This window comes from Penicillium lagena (assembly GCF_028827675.1).
Source record: "Penicillium lagena strain IBT 129212 chromosome Unknown utg000008l_segment0_segment0, whole genome shotgun sequence".
In the NCBI taxonomy this organism is placed as follows: Eukaryota; Fungi; Ascomycota; class Eurotiomycetes; order Eurotiales; family Aspergillaceae; genus Penicillium; species Penicillium lagena.
The window spans coordinates 1,519,341-1,532,258 of record NW_026623229.1 but is presented as its reverse complement, the minus strand read 5'-3'; the positions used below and the strand labels follow the sequence as shown (position 1 = coordinate 1,532,258).

At 51.1% G+C, this 12,918-nt stretch overlaps 8 protein-coding genes across 8 annotated transcripts; 7 read left to right on the top strand and 1 right to left on the bottom strand.

The window, feature by feature from the left end:
• Positions 1-598: 598 nt before the first annotated feature.
• On the top strand, positions 599-2,845 carry N7510_011205 (glycoside hydrolase family 95 protein; the record flags this gene model as incomplete). Its single annotated transcript, XM_056983130.1, has 1 exon — positions 599-2,845. The coding sequence occupies one exon, from the start codon at positions 599-601 to the stop codon at positions 2,843-2,845; it is 2,247 nt and encodes a 748-aa protein (XP_056828624.1).
• Positions 2,846-3,193: 348 nt separating this feature from the next.
• N7510_011204 (glycoside hydrolase family 1 protein) lies at positions 3,194-4,714 on the top strand (the record flags this gene model as incomplete). Its single annotated transcript, XM_056983129.1, has 2 exons — positions 3,194-4,526; positions 4,581-4,714. 2 exons carry the CDS (start codon positions 3,194-3,196, stop codon positions 4,712-4,714), a joined length of 1,467 nt encoding a protein of 488 aa, XP_056828623.1.
• Positions 4,715-4,877: 163 nt separating this feature from the next.
• Positions 4,878-5,547, top strand: N7510_011203 (uncharacterized protein; the record flags this gene model as incomplete). The annotated part of the gene is made up of 2 exons (XM_056983128.1): positions 4,878-4,913; positions 5,134-5,547. The coding sequence occupies 2 exons, from the start codon at positions 4,878-4,880 to the stop codon at positions 5,545-5,547; spliced, it is 450 nt and encodes a 149-aa protein (XP_056828622.1).
• Positions 5,548-5,675: 128 nt separating this feature from the next.
• N7510_011202 (uncharacterized protein) lies at positions 5,676-6,233 on the top strand (the record flags this gene model as incomplete). Its single annotated transcript, XM_056983127.1, has 1 exon — positions 5,676-6,233. The coding sequence occupies one exon, from the start codon at positions 5,676-5,678 to the stop codon at positions 6,231-6,233; it is 558 nt and encodes a 185-aa protein (XP_056828621.1).
• A 235-nt stretch (positions 6,234-6,468) lies between these two features.
• N7510_011201 (uncharacterized protein) lies at positions 6,469-6,669 on the top strand (the record flags this gene model as incomplete). Its single annotated transcript, XM_056983126.1, has 1 exon — positions 6,469-6,669. The coding sequence occupies one exon, from the start codon at positions 6,469-6,471 to the stop codon at positions 6,667-6,669; it is 201 nt and encodes a 66-aa protein (XP_056828620.1).
• A 356-nt stretch (positions 6,670-7,025) lies between these two features.
• On the top strand, positions 7,026-7,948 carry N7510_011200 (cytochrome b561 domain-containing protein; the record flags this gene model as incomplete). The annotated part of the gene is made up of 3 exons (XM_056983125.1): positions 7,026-7,158; positions 7,304-7,374; positions 7,454-7,948. The coding sequence occupies 3 exons, from the start codon at positions 7,026-7,028 to the stop codon at positions 7,946-7,948; spliced, it is 699 nt and encodes a 232-aa protein (XP_056828619.1).
• Positions 7,949-8,220: 272 nt separating this feature from the next.
• Positions 8,221-10,047, bottom strand: N7510_011199 (cytochrome P450; the record flags this gene model as incomplete). The annotated part of the gene is made up of 7 exons (XM_056983124.1): positions 8,221-8,389; positions 8,441-8,867; positions 8,921-8,991; positions 9,040-9,500; positions 9,550-9,647; positions 9,783-9,936; positions 9,991-10,047. The coding sequence occupies 7 exons, from the start codon at positions 10,045-10,047 to the stop codon at positions 8,221-8,223; spliced, it is 1,437 nt and encodes a 478-aa protein (XP_056828618.1).
• Positions 10,048-11,267: 1,220 nt separating this feature from the next.
• Positions 11,268-12,881, top strand: N7510_011198 (putative serine--tRNA ligase DIA4; the record flags this gene model as incomplete). The annotated part of the gene is made up of 1 exon (XM_056983123.1): positions 11,268-12,881. The coding sequence occupies one exon, from the start codon at positions 11,268-11,270 to the stop codon at positions 12,879-12,881; it is 1,614 nt and encodes a 537-aa protein (XP_056828617.1).
• Positions 12,882-12,918: the final 37 nt, after the last annotated feature.

Sequence of the window (12,918 nt, the reverse complement as noted above, 5' to 3'; positions counted from 1 at the left end):
AGTGGTTTAGCGAGCTGGCATGCCGACCGGTGGAGGTCGGCGTCCAGACTGCTCCCATTCTGCCACGGAGCTGGGCATCGCCTATGGCCAAGACCAACAGAATGTGCGCCTGAGACCGGGATTAACCTCGGGGCAGCGTGGCACGACCGGGGTAACCGCAGTCATTGGTGTTTGAAGACCGGGAAATGCGAATTTGGCGTCAGTCACGTTGATGGACGAGAAGGCGGCGACTGGCTAGTTTCGGGAGCTATCTCGTTCCGTGAATTTCCCACCATTGGGATGCGAACGCGGGGAATTAGCGAGACCGGGATTAAGCTATCCTCGGGTGGTGGAGTGTTGCCAACCTGAGGACAACCTTTTACCCGAGTAGGGCTGGCGTTGTGGGGAAGATTATCTCCGAAGTCTAGACAAAGAGTGACCAAGATACTTTCATAGTTGACTTTGCTCCGCTAACTATCCGAATCTATCCTCGATTTTCTACCGGACAACGGACCGAAATGCCGCCTCAATACTGTTTACTTCCGATGCACTGGTGGGTCAGTCAGTCCATCATAAGCCCATTAGTCCCAGGAAACATGTCAGAATTTCCAAAATCGTCATGTCTGAATTATGGTACCAACAGCCGGCAGCTCACTGGAATGAAGCACTCCCAGTGGGCAATGGCCGTCTAGGCGCCATGGTGTACGGCCGCACGGACACAGAGCTCCTGCAGCTGAACGAGGATTCGATGTGGTATGGAGGGCCACAAGACCGCATTCCGAGAGATGCCCAGAAATATCTTCCCCAACTGCGAGAGGCCATTCGCGCAGGGAACCACGTTGAAGCAGAGAAGCTGGCGGAAAATGCATTCTTCGCCTACCCAATCAGCCAACGCAACTATGAACCTCTGGGTACTCTCTTTCTGGATTTTAATCATAATCCGGAGCATATCTCAAAGTACCGACGGTCGCTGGATTTGCGCAACGCCGTTGCGCGTATTGAGTATGAGTATAAGGGAGCTCGATTTGAACGAGAAGTCTTGGCTAGCTATCCCGATAATGTACTGGCTGTTCGGGTTCGCTCGTCGATACAAGCCAGATTCATTGTGCGCTTGACGCGCATGAGCGAGTTGGAGTTTGAGACCAACGAATATCTCGACAATGTCTGTGTTACCGGTAGCGCTATCACGATGCATGTTACGCCAGGGGGTAAGAACAGTAACCGGGCCTGTTGCATTGTCGGGATTCGGTGTCAAGATGATGCAGGCACAATCACTAGTATTGGAAATAATCTCGTTGTTGAATCTGGCGATGTTGTTCTGCTGGTCGCAGCACAGACTACTTTTCGCCATCAAGACATTGATCAGAGAGCATCTTGCGATATCAATAATGCCATCAATTGTTCTTTTGCTGATCTGTTGGCTCGACACACCCTCGACTATCACTCGCTGTATAATCGCATGGACTTGCAACTGAGCCCGAGCTCGCCTGGTATCCCAACAGATCAGCGCCTCAAATATACAAGGGACCCAGGCTTGATTGCACTTTATCACAACTATGCTCGCTATCTTCTGATATCCTGTAGTCGGACTGGCGACAGAGCCCTCCCTGCGAATTTACAAGGCATATGGAATCCATCTTTTCACCCAGCGTGGGGCTCAAAGTTCACCATCAATGTCAACCTCCAGATGAACTATTGGGGTGCAAACATGTGCAACCTATCAGAATGCGAACAACCTCTCTTCGATCTAATCGAACGTGTAGCGGAGTCTGGAAAGGCTACCGCACAGACGATGTACGGGTGTCGGGGTTGGACTGCTCATTCCTGCACCGATATCTGGGCCGATACCTGCCCTGTCGATCGCTGGATGCCGGCAACTGTTTGGCCACTTGGTGGTGCTTGGCTCTGCTATCATATCTGGGACCATTTCCGATTTACTGGTGATGAGAACTTTCTCCGGTCCATGCTCCCGATTCTGCGGGGGTGTGTAGAATTCATCCTGGACTTTCTGGTCGAGGATGCAGCGGGTGTATACCTTGTGACAAACCCATCACTGTCTCCGGAAAATACATTCTATGACCATAATGGGGAGAAGGGAGTTCTGTGCGAAGGCTCGACTGTTGACATCCAGATTGTTGATGCCATCTTGGGAGCCTTCATATCTTGCAACGAGGAGCTAGATATCAAGGACGTACTCCTCCCCGAAGTTCACACCACACGATCCCGACTACCACCAATGCAGATCAGTAACTCGGGATACTTACAAGAATGGGCTTCTGACTATGCCGAATTTGAGCCCGGCCATCGACATACATCTCACTTATGGGCACTACATCCCGGCAACGCCATTACCCCAGCTAAGACGCCAGAGCTTGCCACTGCCTGTGGAGTGGTCTTGCGCCGACGTGCGAGGCATGGCGGTGGACATACAGGATGGAGTCGTGCTTGGCTTATCAATCTGCATGCACGATTATTCGAAGCTGACGAATGCAGCAAGCATCTCGACCTGCTCTTGGCCAAATCTACTCTACCAAATATGTTGGATAGTCATCCGCCGTTCCAGATAGATGGAAATTTTGGTGGTGGCGCGGGCATTGTCGAGACGCTGGTTCAGTCTCACGAGCAAGGGATTATTCGGCTCCTGCCAGCGTGCCCCAAGGACTGGAAAGGTTCGATTCGCGGCGTACGAGCGCGTGGTGGCTTTGAACTAGATTTCGGCTGGGAGAATGGACGTGTCACTGGTGCTGTGGTCATCAACTCGATATTGGGCAGACATGTGCTGGTCTGTTTTCCCGGCAAGGATGGATTGCGAGTCCACATTGAGGGACCAGGTATGCATATAATCGATGCGCCAGAGATCGGATAATTTTGAATCTAGAATCGCGTAAACAAATCGGGTATTCTAAAACAGTAATTTTCCGTGTGGTAGACTCTTATAAGCTTCAATTTTCTTTTACCATAGATCTGGGGCATAGCTTCCCCACACCAACTGGAAGCTATCCCCAAACAATAACGGACCTAAAGTCCGCGTCCACCTACAAAGATCATGTCGGCTAGATCAGCAGGCCATATTTGACTGAGGGGCAAATTCTAATAATGAGGGGCATCGATTTCATCTTATCTGGATAACATCTTATTTTCCCCCCGTGTCTTTGCTTTTGTCCAGGGCTGTTGAACCGCCACACTTATAAGCCCAATCTCACGAACCAACCAAATGGACTTAGCGTCTGTGCAAGACCTGAAGGGCATTCTGCGGCCCGACTTCTTTCATGGATACGCCACAGCAGCTGCCCAAATCGAAGGCGCTTGGGATAAGGACGGGAAAGGTCCGTCAATCTGGGATACCTTCGGGCATACGCCAGGACGAATCTCCGATGGAAGTACCGCGGACGATGCGACGAGAGCGTATGATTTCTACCGCGAAGATGTCGCATTGATGAAGTCATACGGTGTCAATGCTTACCGATTCTCGCTTGCCTGGTCACGGATTATCCCACTTGGCGGCCGCGATGACCCTGTCAACGAACAAGGGATCCAGTTCTACAACAACCTGATCAATGAGCTTCTGCAGAATGGAATTACACCCTTCATCACTCTGTTCCATTGGGATACCCCACAAGCATTAGAAGATCGGTACGGCGGGATGTTGAACCAGGACGCTTACACGGCGGACTTTGTGCGCTACGCACGGGTGTGTTTCGAACGATTTGGAGACCGTGTCAAGCATTGGATTACCTACAATGAGCCGGGTGTTTATACGTTGGCCGGATATGCGGCGGGCGTTCACGCCCCAGGCCGCTCGTCGTTTCGAGACCGCAACGCCGAGGGCGACTCCTCTACCGAACCTTTTATCGTCGCACATACTGAAATTGTCTCTCATGGACATGTCGCCCGCATGTATCGCGAAGAGTTCCAACCACAACAAAAAGGGACGATTGGGATTACACTGCACGGCAATTGGTCTGAACCCTGGGATGAGGAGGACCCACGAGATCAAGAAGCTGCAGAAAGGGCGCGCGAGTTTGAGATCAGCTGGTTTGCTGATCCCATATACAAAACTGGTGATTATCCTGCTTCTATGCGTGCACAACTGGGTGATAGACTGCCCAAGTTCACGGCCGAGGAGTCGAAGCTTGTACTTGGAAGCTCTGAGTTCTACGGGATGAACACTTATACGACATTCTTCATTCAGCACAAGGATACGCCGCCAGATATCAATGATCACAAGGGTAACGTGGAGATCCATGACGAAAACAAGCAAGGAGTTCCCCGTGGAGAAGAGAGCGATACGGAGTGGCTGCGAGCTGCACCCTGGGGATTCCGGAAGTTGCTAAACTGGATCTGGAAGCGATACCAGACGCCAATCTATATGACTGAAAACGGGACTACGGCTAAGGGAGAAACTGCTCCAACGCCAGAGGTTCTCAACGACCAGTTTCGTATCAAATTTTTTGAAGGCTATGTCGGCAACGCGTTGGCGCGAGCTGTGAAAGAAGACGGCATTGATATCCGGTCTTACTTCGCTTGGACCTTTGCTGATAATTGGGGTAAGTGAACAGAAGTATTCTGCTAGATGCCGGGCTAACTTCGTGGTGATATAGAATGGGCCGCCGGGTATAAGGATCGTTTCGGCTGCACATTTGTTGACTTCGAGTCGGAAAATAAAACTCGACATCCCAAGCAGTCGGCCTATTATCTGGACAAGCTTTTTAAACACCTCATTCAAGAGTCATAGTCAGTAGACACCTCGGATAAATATATAGCCAGTCGAAAGCTTTGCAGGATGTTATTAATACGAGGTGGTTGGAGATGTGTTGCATTTCACTGGTCAGTGGCCATGGTTGCTATAGCATAGAGTTTCCTTTTCAGTATTGGGGTACACTGTCTCAACCCCAACGATGATTAATGGCTTATCGGCTACGCCCCGCAAGAAAGTGAGGGGCCCTCGGCTGTTGATAACGATCGAATATAAAGGTTCCTGATTTCCATCGTAGAAGTGGAGCCTCGCGCCCATTCATACAGTCAAATTCCGAAGCCCTTGTTCAGCATGTCTCCAGTATCAGACCCTCCCAAACTCGCTTTAAAGGGCAGTCCCCGCGAGGTATATTTCACAAACTTCATGTATTCCACAGTACCTAACTTTGTTCGATATAGATTGGCCTCGAGCATGGCCGCGCACTTCGGGAGCAGATCCACAGCCAGATTGCCATCTACGATGAGATGTTCCAGAACACCTCCAAGCTCTCATGGTCGGAAGTCCGCGAAGTGTCTAAAGAATTCCAGCCAACACTCGCAAAGCTAACTCCGCATCTACTCGCCGAAATGGAGGGCATAGCCGAGGGTGCGGAGCTGGATATTTTGGATGTGATAGCTTTGAACTGCCGCAGCGAGATTGCGTTAGGCAAGTTCTCAGACGGATGCACAACTTTGTCTTGGAAGAAGGGTGAGAATTCTCGGGTGTTGTCTCAGAACTGGGACTGGACGGCGCGGGTGAGGGCGAACTTGGCCATGGTCTCGATTGAGCAGGTCGGGAAGCCGACTATATATATGGTGACTGAAGTCAGTTGATTCTCTAGTGTCTAGCCCGATTTGACTCTGCTGATGCAGTTGGACTCTACCAGGCCGGGATCGTGGGCAAGATTGGCTTCAACTCCGCCAGTGTAGGGACGTGCCTGAATGCAATCCGCGCCAAGCCAATGATCAGTGATAAGATTCCGATCCACGTCGCTCTTCGCTTGTGTCTGGAGAGTACCTCAGTGGAAAGCGCTATCAAGACACTCGAAACTCTAGGCGGCGTCGCATCTGCGCAGCATATTCTCGTGGCAGACAGCACAACAGCAGTAGGACTTGAGTTATCGCCTGTGGGCGACAGTCATATCGCAGAGGACGCGTCGGGACTGATCGGACACACCAACCACTTTATCGAGAACCGATATGTCAACGAGCCACCATGGCTGTCGGGATCCCCCATCCGTCTTGAACGACTGGGAAATTTGACAAATGAGCTGCTCCAAAATGGGGTGAAGGGAGATGCCATCACGCCTGCTTTGCTTCGGGAACGGATCTTCTCTGATACGTATAATGCGCCCCAGGCAATCTGTTGCCAGGAAGATCCGAATCGCCATGTCTCTTCTCGAAGCAGCTCGCTGTTTAACATTGTGATGAACCTGGACCCGAAGAATCTGGGTGCAGAAGTGGTATTTGGGCGTCCAGGGTCGGAGGAGCAAGGAGCTGTGTTGAGGATGCCCTGGTAGTGTGTGTCAATATCAATAGCATTGTATTCACTGCTATCTTTGTCCCTGAGACAATAGCCTCGATGTAGGGAAATCCGGCTAAATCCATCCCATATGGACGCCTCACGTGCTCTATTGTCGCGGAGAGTGAATTTACATAAATTCGGACAAGACCGCAGTCTTCTGCGGATTTTCAGCTGGCATGTTTCGACCCTTCTCAACGGATTCGCTATTGCTTCCCAGAACTCTAGAAGAGATGGGCGTGACCGCGCGACAGATGGGAAATCTCACGCTCAACAGCGAGAAAGACAACGAGGACTTTTCAAAAACCATGGACGAACTTGCCAGTCAGCTGGGAAACTGGCAGACCAGCGAGTCCGACGACAAGAAAGGCAACCGGGATATCCATGCCCGTTTCTCGAATGGACTCGTGGTTCTCGCCCGTCAGTTGAGATGAAAATGCGACGGGCGTCGGCTGTTAATGTGTTTATTGCAATTACTTTTTTTCTGTCTCTTTCCTGAGCTATTTATTGTCAACCATCCTTGTCTGACTGGTGATCCCGGCTCCACATTGCTGGGATTAATCGTCATCCAATGCGGCGATCACGCCAAAATCATTAGTTATTGAAATTGTGCGCCGGGTCTGCCGTGCTAGTAGAGCGATGGACATGGTTAGGTATTTCTGATAAAGGGCCATGAATTTACCCCGCGGTCCTTCTCCTTATCTTCCACCTTTTCTTCTTTGATCCTTCAGCATTATCTTTATTCTGGTCACGACCCCAAGCTCACGAGGGGCGTTTGAGTTTGGAGATTATGGCTTCGACTACAGGCATTCATCAAGATTACTCGGTGGTCGCGGATATAAGCGACCATGAGCCTTTACTTGGTCGTCCAGGGGATGTCGCTCAGAAAGAGGGCGAGAGTGTCGTTCGCAACCTCATAACTGGTGAGAACCCGTATCCCTATTTCGAGAAAGCCCAGAAGTTGACCACATCAAATCGACAGGTACGGCAAGTGTAGCTCAGGCTGGCATTTGGGTTGTGAGTGATGATTGGCTACGATGGTCAAGTTGTCATGGGTTCGCTAACAAGGATACCAGTTGGCCGCGTTGGTCTGGTCGGGGGTTCTGTCGCAGCCGCTGTCACTTTTCTCGCCACACCCGGTAGGTGACTCTGTCCCGTCAGGCAGAAATATATCTTTTGTGCGAGGATCAGACTTACTTTCTCGTCTCCATTGAACAGATGCTCAGCATCTCCGCGGTTCTTCTGCAAGTCCAAGCCGCGCTCATCGTCCAGCCAACCGTAACACCGGCACAGAAACACAACGGCGCCCGCATCCACGCCGCAATCCAGCTGCTCAGTGTCGCATGCTTTATATCTGCATTCACTATCATCGAGCTTAACAAGGGCGATCACCCGCACTTCACCTCGCCGCACGGCATCCTCGGCTTGACGACCTATATCTGCATCGCGCTACAGACCCTTGGTGGCGTCGTGCAATTCTTTGTCCCCAGTCTCGTACTCGGAAGTGTGGACGCAGGCAAAAGACTCTACAAGTACCACCGTATCGCCGGATATGTTGTGCTTCTGCTGGAGATGGCAGTTGTTGTGGCAGCGACGCAGACTGATTACAACCTAACCACGTTGCGGATCCCTCTGTGGGCTACTCTGGTTGCTATTGTTTTGATACTAGCTGGCGTGGGTGCCCGGATTAAGAAACATAAGTTGGGATTCTGAGATGATATGATTGAGGAATATGTCTAGGTAGGAGGGATGGGGAGGAGGGATGGAGAGGACGAGGTTTTTCGGAATGGCGATTGATTAACGAGTTCATGATACTTGCATGTCTAGCAATAAAATTTCCTGGCTCTTCGAATGTAGTATATACCAATATTGGAGTTTCCCAAGTAGTATCTTATCCTAAAAACCTTGTATCACAACTCAGCACAGGAAGTCTCCAAGTCAGCCGTCATCTCGTCATATTCTGCTTGGATAATTCATCCCCAGATCTATTCCGCTCCGTTTTGCCTGGAGTACAGCTTAACATATAAAGGCGGCTTTTCCACGGTATCATATCCTTTACATCTCTGCGGCCAGTCCAAGCAAACCGGTGCCAGGGCGATGTCAAATTCGGATACCAGTCGCGCGATGATCATTTTGGAATGCATGTAGGCGGTACTATTAAACGAAACATTAAAGAGGTCCAGAAGAGTGAATTATGTAGCTCACTTCTTTCCAGCACAGTTCCTTGGACCATAACTAAACGGCATTCTCGCTCGTCTATTGTCATTTGAGAACTCGTCCCCACCCAACCATCGCGTCGGAAGAAATGACTCGGGGCGTACGAAGTGCTTGCTCGACATGTTCGCTGAAAGCTGATTCACGCCAACTACGGCGCCTCCTGGCACAAAGTGGCCGCAGATGGTTGCGCCTTCGGGCGGCACGACCCGAGGAAAGACATTTGGTACAGGAGGTAGCATTCGAAGGCATTCTTCAAGCACTGCTGTGAGATATGGCATTTTCTTCACGGTCGAGAAACTGATTTCCGATGGGGAGGCTGTATCCTGAATCTGTGTGAGAAGCGCTTGTAGTACATCTCGGTGTTGGGTTAAGCGGTAGATAACGTTGCAAAGGAGAGTAGAGGTAGTGTCGCTCCCTATTAAATAGACTATTAGTATCTTGTCTTTCCACATAAATGATGGGATTAACCGGCAATGACCAAACTGAGCGCGAGTCGTTCGATTTCGCGACGACTCAATCCGTTCGGTACACCATGAGAGCTAAAGATCATCAGCGGCGTCTGTTTAGCTGGCCAATAAAGCACTTACTCGATCATGTACGCCATAACATCCTTATTACCCACCACGTTCTCTAACCTTTTCCCAACTATGTGTTTGGCAAAATTCATTGCTTCCACCTTTGAACCCTTCGGAGCTTTCCCCATCACCTGATCGGCGAACGGCCATAAGCCGTGCGGCAGCAGACGACGCATCGCACAATAAACGCTCACTCCTCTCAGGGAGCTGGTCACCAGAGTCATCCATGGATGGCTAATATCGGGCGAGGTGACGCTGTTGAACGACTCGCCGAAAGAGAGATCTGTGGTGAGATCGAACATGATTGCAGTCATGCTTTTCTCGATGTCTATAAATCCGCCCTGGGACGAATCCACCTGTTTGTGCAGACTACTCATCAATGAGTCGATGCCTTTTAGAACTAGTGGTTCGTGTTCGTTCATCGCCTTGTCGGAGAAGGCATATGACAGAATGCGACGATATCGCCGATGCTCCTAACGGAAGGTCAGCCTTCAACCAATTATAAAAGAATGCTCAGCTGACAGTCTCTGGTGCAAATCCAATAGACGGCGGAGAGTTAGGCAGTCGAAACTCTTTACCAGGATCCTTTATAAACGCGTAGGCACCTCCGTGTGCTCTCCCTGGTCAGGGTTAGATGGTTAGATGCGAACAAGTTCAAGGAAGACTCTAGGACTCGCCGTAGATATCCTCCCATGCTTGTGCATCGTCAAAAGATATTATATTAGGTGCGATTCGGACTACGGCGCCGTAATTACCATGAAGACGTTTAGTGTTGTCTGCCAGCGCTCCCTTGTATGTGTAGATGGCATGGTATAGCCAGGAAATTCGAGCGAGCATCGGCCCTGGATACCCTGCCAAAGGATGAAAATAGAGATTGTAGATCCATTGCGCAACAATTACGCCGGCAAACTGTGTCCGAATAAGTAAATTAGCACGTGTCGTGGCATGGATAGGTATACATACAGCCAGATATATACATGCGCCGATTGAGAGCTGGTACAGGACTCCTAAGAAAGCCATGACGAGCTTTACTGACTTGGATGCTTAAAACTCATCCATCATAGCCCATCGAAGTCAGTAAATAATCTGGTCTACCATGATCCCGGAAGATTTTGGAGAAGCACAGTGTACACGCCGAGACTCGCACATCCCATCGAGGTAGTATTGTGGGTTGCACATCCCATGACGATAGTCCAATATTATGCATCCCGAAGAATGAATAAATTCACCGATCGAGCATTCCAGGTGCCTGAGACCATACACTATGAGGCTGACTGGCCACAATTCATGAGAGTGGGGATACGGGCGATCAGGATTAACGATGTGCCTGTCGTGGAAGGCTCCTGTTCAATTTGTACATCCTCTTGTCCACATGAACTGCAATGAAGGTCGCCAGCTCTTTGTAGAGCGTAGGCTTCTCTTCTTCCTCGGCATGAGGAAGGGAGAGGATAGATAGGTACAAGGAGAGTCATAGTTATAGTTAGTTATTTGGTCGGTTCCTGACAAACCATATATAATAGGCTTAGCATCGGAAGCTGTCACACTCGATTAGAATTAGTGATTGTGCTATCCCGTCTTCCGTCCACGTAGGACATCTCTGTAGTAGTGTAATTATCACTAATTAGAACTAGTACGAAATTCATCCCAACATTACCCTGTCGCACATAGAGCTACATGTCCACATTGTAAGCATCCAGACCTTGATCGTGTGGCTGGCTCACCCTTGATTCCACTGAAACTTCTCTTGTATGGACACTACAAAACCTCGGTTCCCATTTAGCTGAATTCTCTGGTGATTCGCTGCAAAATCAAGGAGTTTCTTGATAGAGCTTCATCCCAAAGTCTAGCTGATTAGGCTTAGATTGCTGATGTTGCTGTTTATAAATCGATTAGATTCGAAAAGCATTGGCAATTGTTGCATTAGCGCAAAAGTAAAGAATAAGAAATCAATTGCCTTCAGCCTTACGATGAAGCCTATAAAACTAGTATAATTCTAGGCCCTAAGCCTAAAGCCCTAGGGTAAATACCTTTTGCCATTCCGAATTGTGGAATTGTAGACCTAGGAGTGAGAGTAAAGTGAGAGTAGGAGGGAGGTAGTTTCGAAGAGGAAATATTAGACGACGCGTTTAGAATAGTTAACTTCGACGAGGGGATAGATGTCCGTCCCGAACAGGAATGGCGGCCGATCCTCCCGCAGTTTCGCTGGTTTTCTTCAACTTTGTCATTCTTCCTTCTTCTCCATGGCGCCTACTCCCTACATCTGCTTCAATTGCAGGACTACGTCCAGACGCGGACTGTTCCGTGCACCTCTGAGCCGGTATTTCTCATCGGCTCCGCCCGATCGACAGCAGGTGGTGCGACCCGCGACAGCTCCGAAACCTACTCCTGACGTCAAGCACATCCGCCACAATGTAGACCTCTACGCAAAGAACTGCGTCGAACGCAATTTCGCGTCGCATGCCGAGTTCCCGTCGCGCATTCAAGCCCTCTCCGAGGAGGCACGCGAGCTGGATCTCGACCTGAAGGCGCCCCGGACCCAGATCAAGCAGCTGGAGAAGACGATCGCGCAAATGTTCATGGCTGCGCGACACAATGGGAACACGGCTGAGAACTCAACCGAGAGAAAAATAGAGGAGCTCCGCGCAGAAGCACAGCGGTTGAAAGATGAGTCGCATGCAATGACAGCTCGCAAAACAACCTGCGTCGAAGAGATCAATCGCCTTGCCCTCTCCCTCCCGAACCTCTCCTCCCCCGAAACCCCAATCGGCGACAACCCTCGCCTCGTCGAATACCTCAATTTTGACCCGCAAGTCCCACCTCCATGGACCGATCAATCGCCAACAGAGCTCCAGGCGCGGTCACACGTCACCATCGGGACAGACCTGAAACTAATCGACTTTGCGAGCTCGGCCACAACAACGGGATGGGGATGGTACTTCCTGATCAACGAAGGAGCGATGCTGGAACAAGCGCTGATCCAGTACGCGCTCAGCGTAGCCCGGCGACGCGGGTGGAAGGTCGTTGCACCGCCGTCGATCGTCTACTCCCACATCGCCGAAGCGTGCGGGTTCCAGCCGCGCGACCAGCACAACGAGCAGCAGATCTGGTCGATCGAGCAGAGTGAGCGAGACCGCCACACCAAGCCGCCCCGTTCTCTCACTGGCACGGCGGAGATCCCACTCGCGGCTATGTACGCCGGGCGCGACATCGACGCGGCCGAGCTGCCGATTAAGCTCGTTGGGGCGAGCCGGTGCTACCGCGCCGAGGCGGGCTCGCGCGGCGTCGACACGAAAGGTCTGTACCGCGTGCACGAGTTCACCAAGGTGGAACTGTTCGGCTGGGCCGATAACGTCGCCTCCACTGCAGGCGACACGCCTACAGCACCATCCGACACGCTCTTCGCCGAGCTGCTAGACATCCAAACTGAGATTCTCTCCTCACTGCACCTCCCCTGCCGCGTCCTGGAAATGCCAACCACAGACCTAGGTGCCAGCGCCAGCCGTAAACGCGATATTGAAGCCCTCTTCCCATCGCGTCTCCGTCCTTCGACTTCGACTTCGACTGCGGATCACACCCCCAACCTAGTCGTCGAGGGCCTAGAGTCCGCCTGGGGCGAAGTCACTTCCGCCTCCATCTGCACGGACTACCAGAGCCGACGGCTGGCGACGCGCGTACGTGGCGGTGCGGCGAAGGAGTCGCGATTCCCGCATACGGTGAATGGTACGGCGATGGCTGTTCCGCGCGTGTTGGCGGCCATTCTGGAGAATGGATGGGATGCGGAGCGTGGGGTTGTTGTTATCCCTGAAGTGTTGAGGCCATGGATGGATGGGATGGAGACGATTGGTCGGCGTTGAGTTCTGCACATTTTTTCTATGTGCTTATACTGCCTAG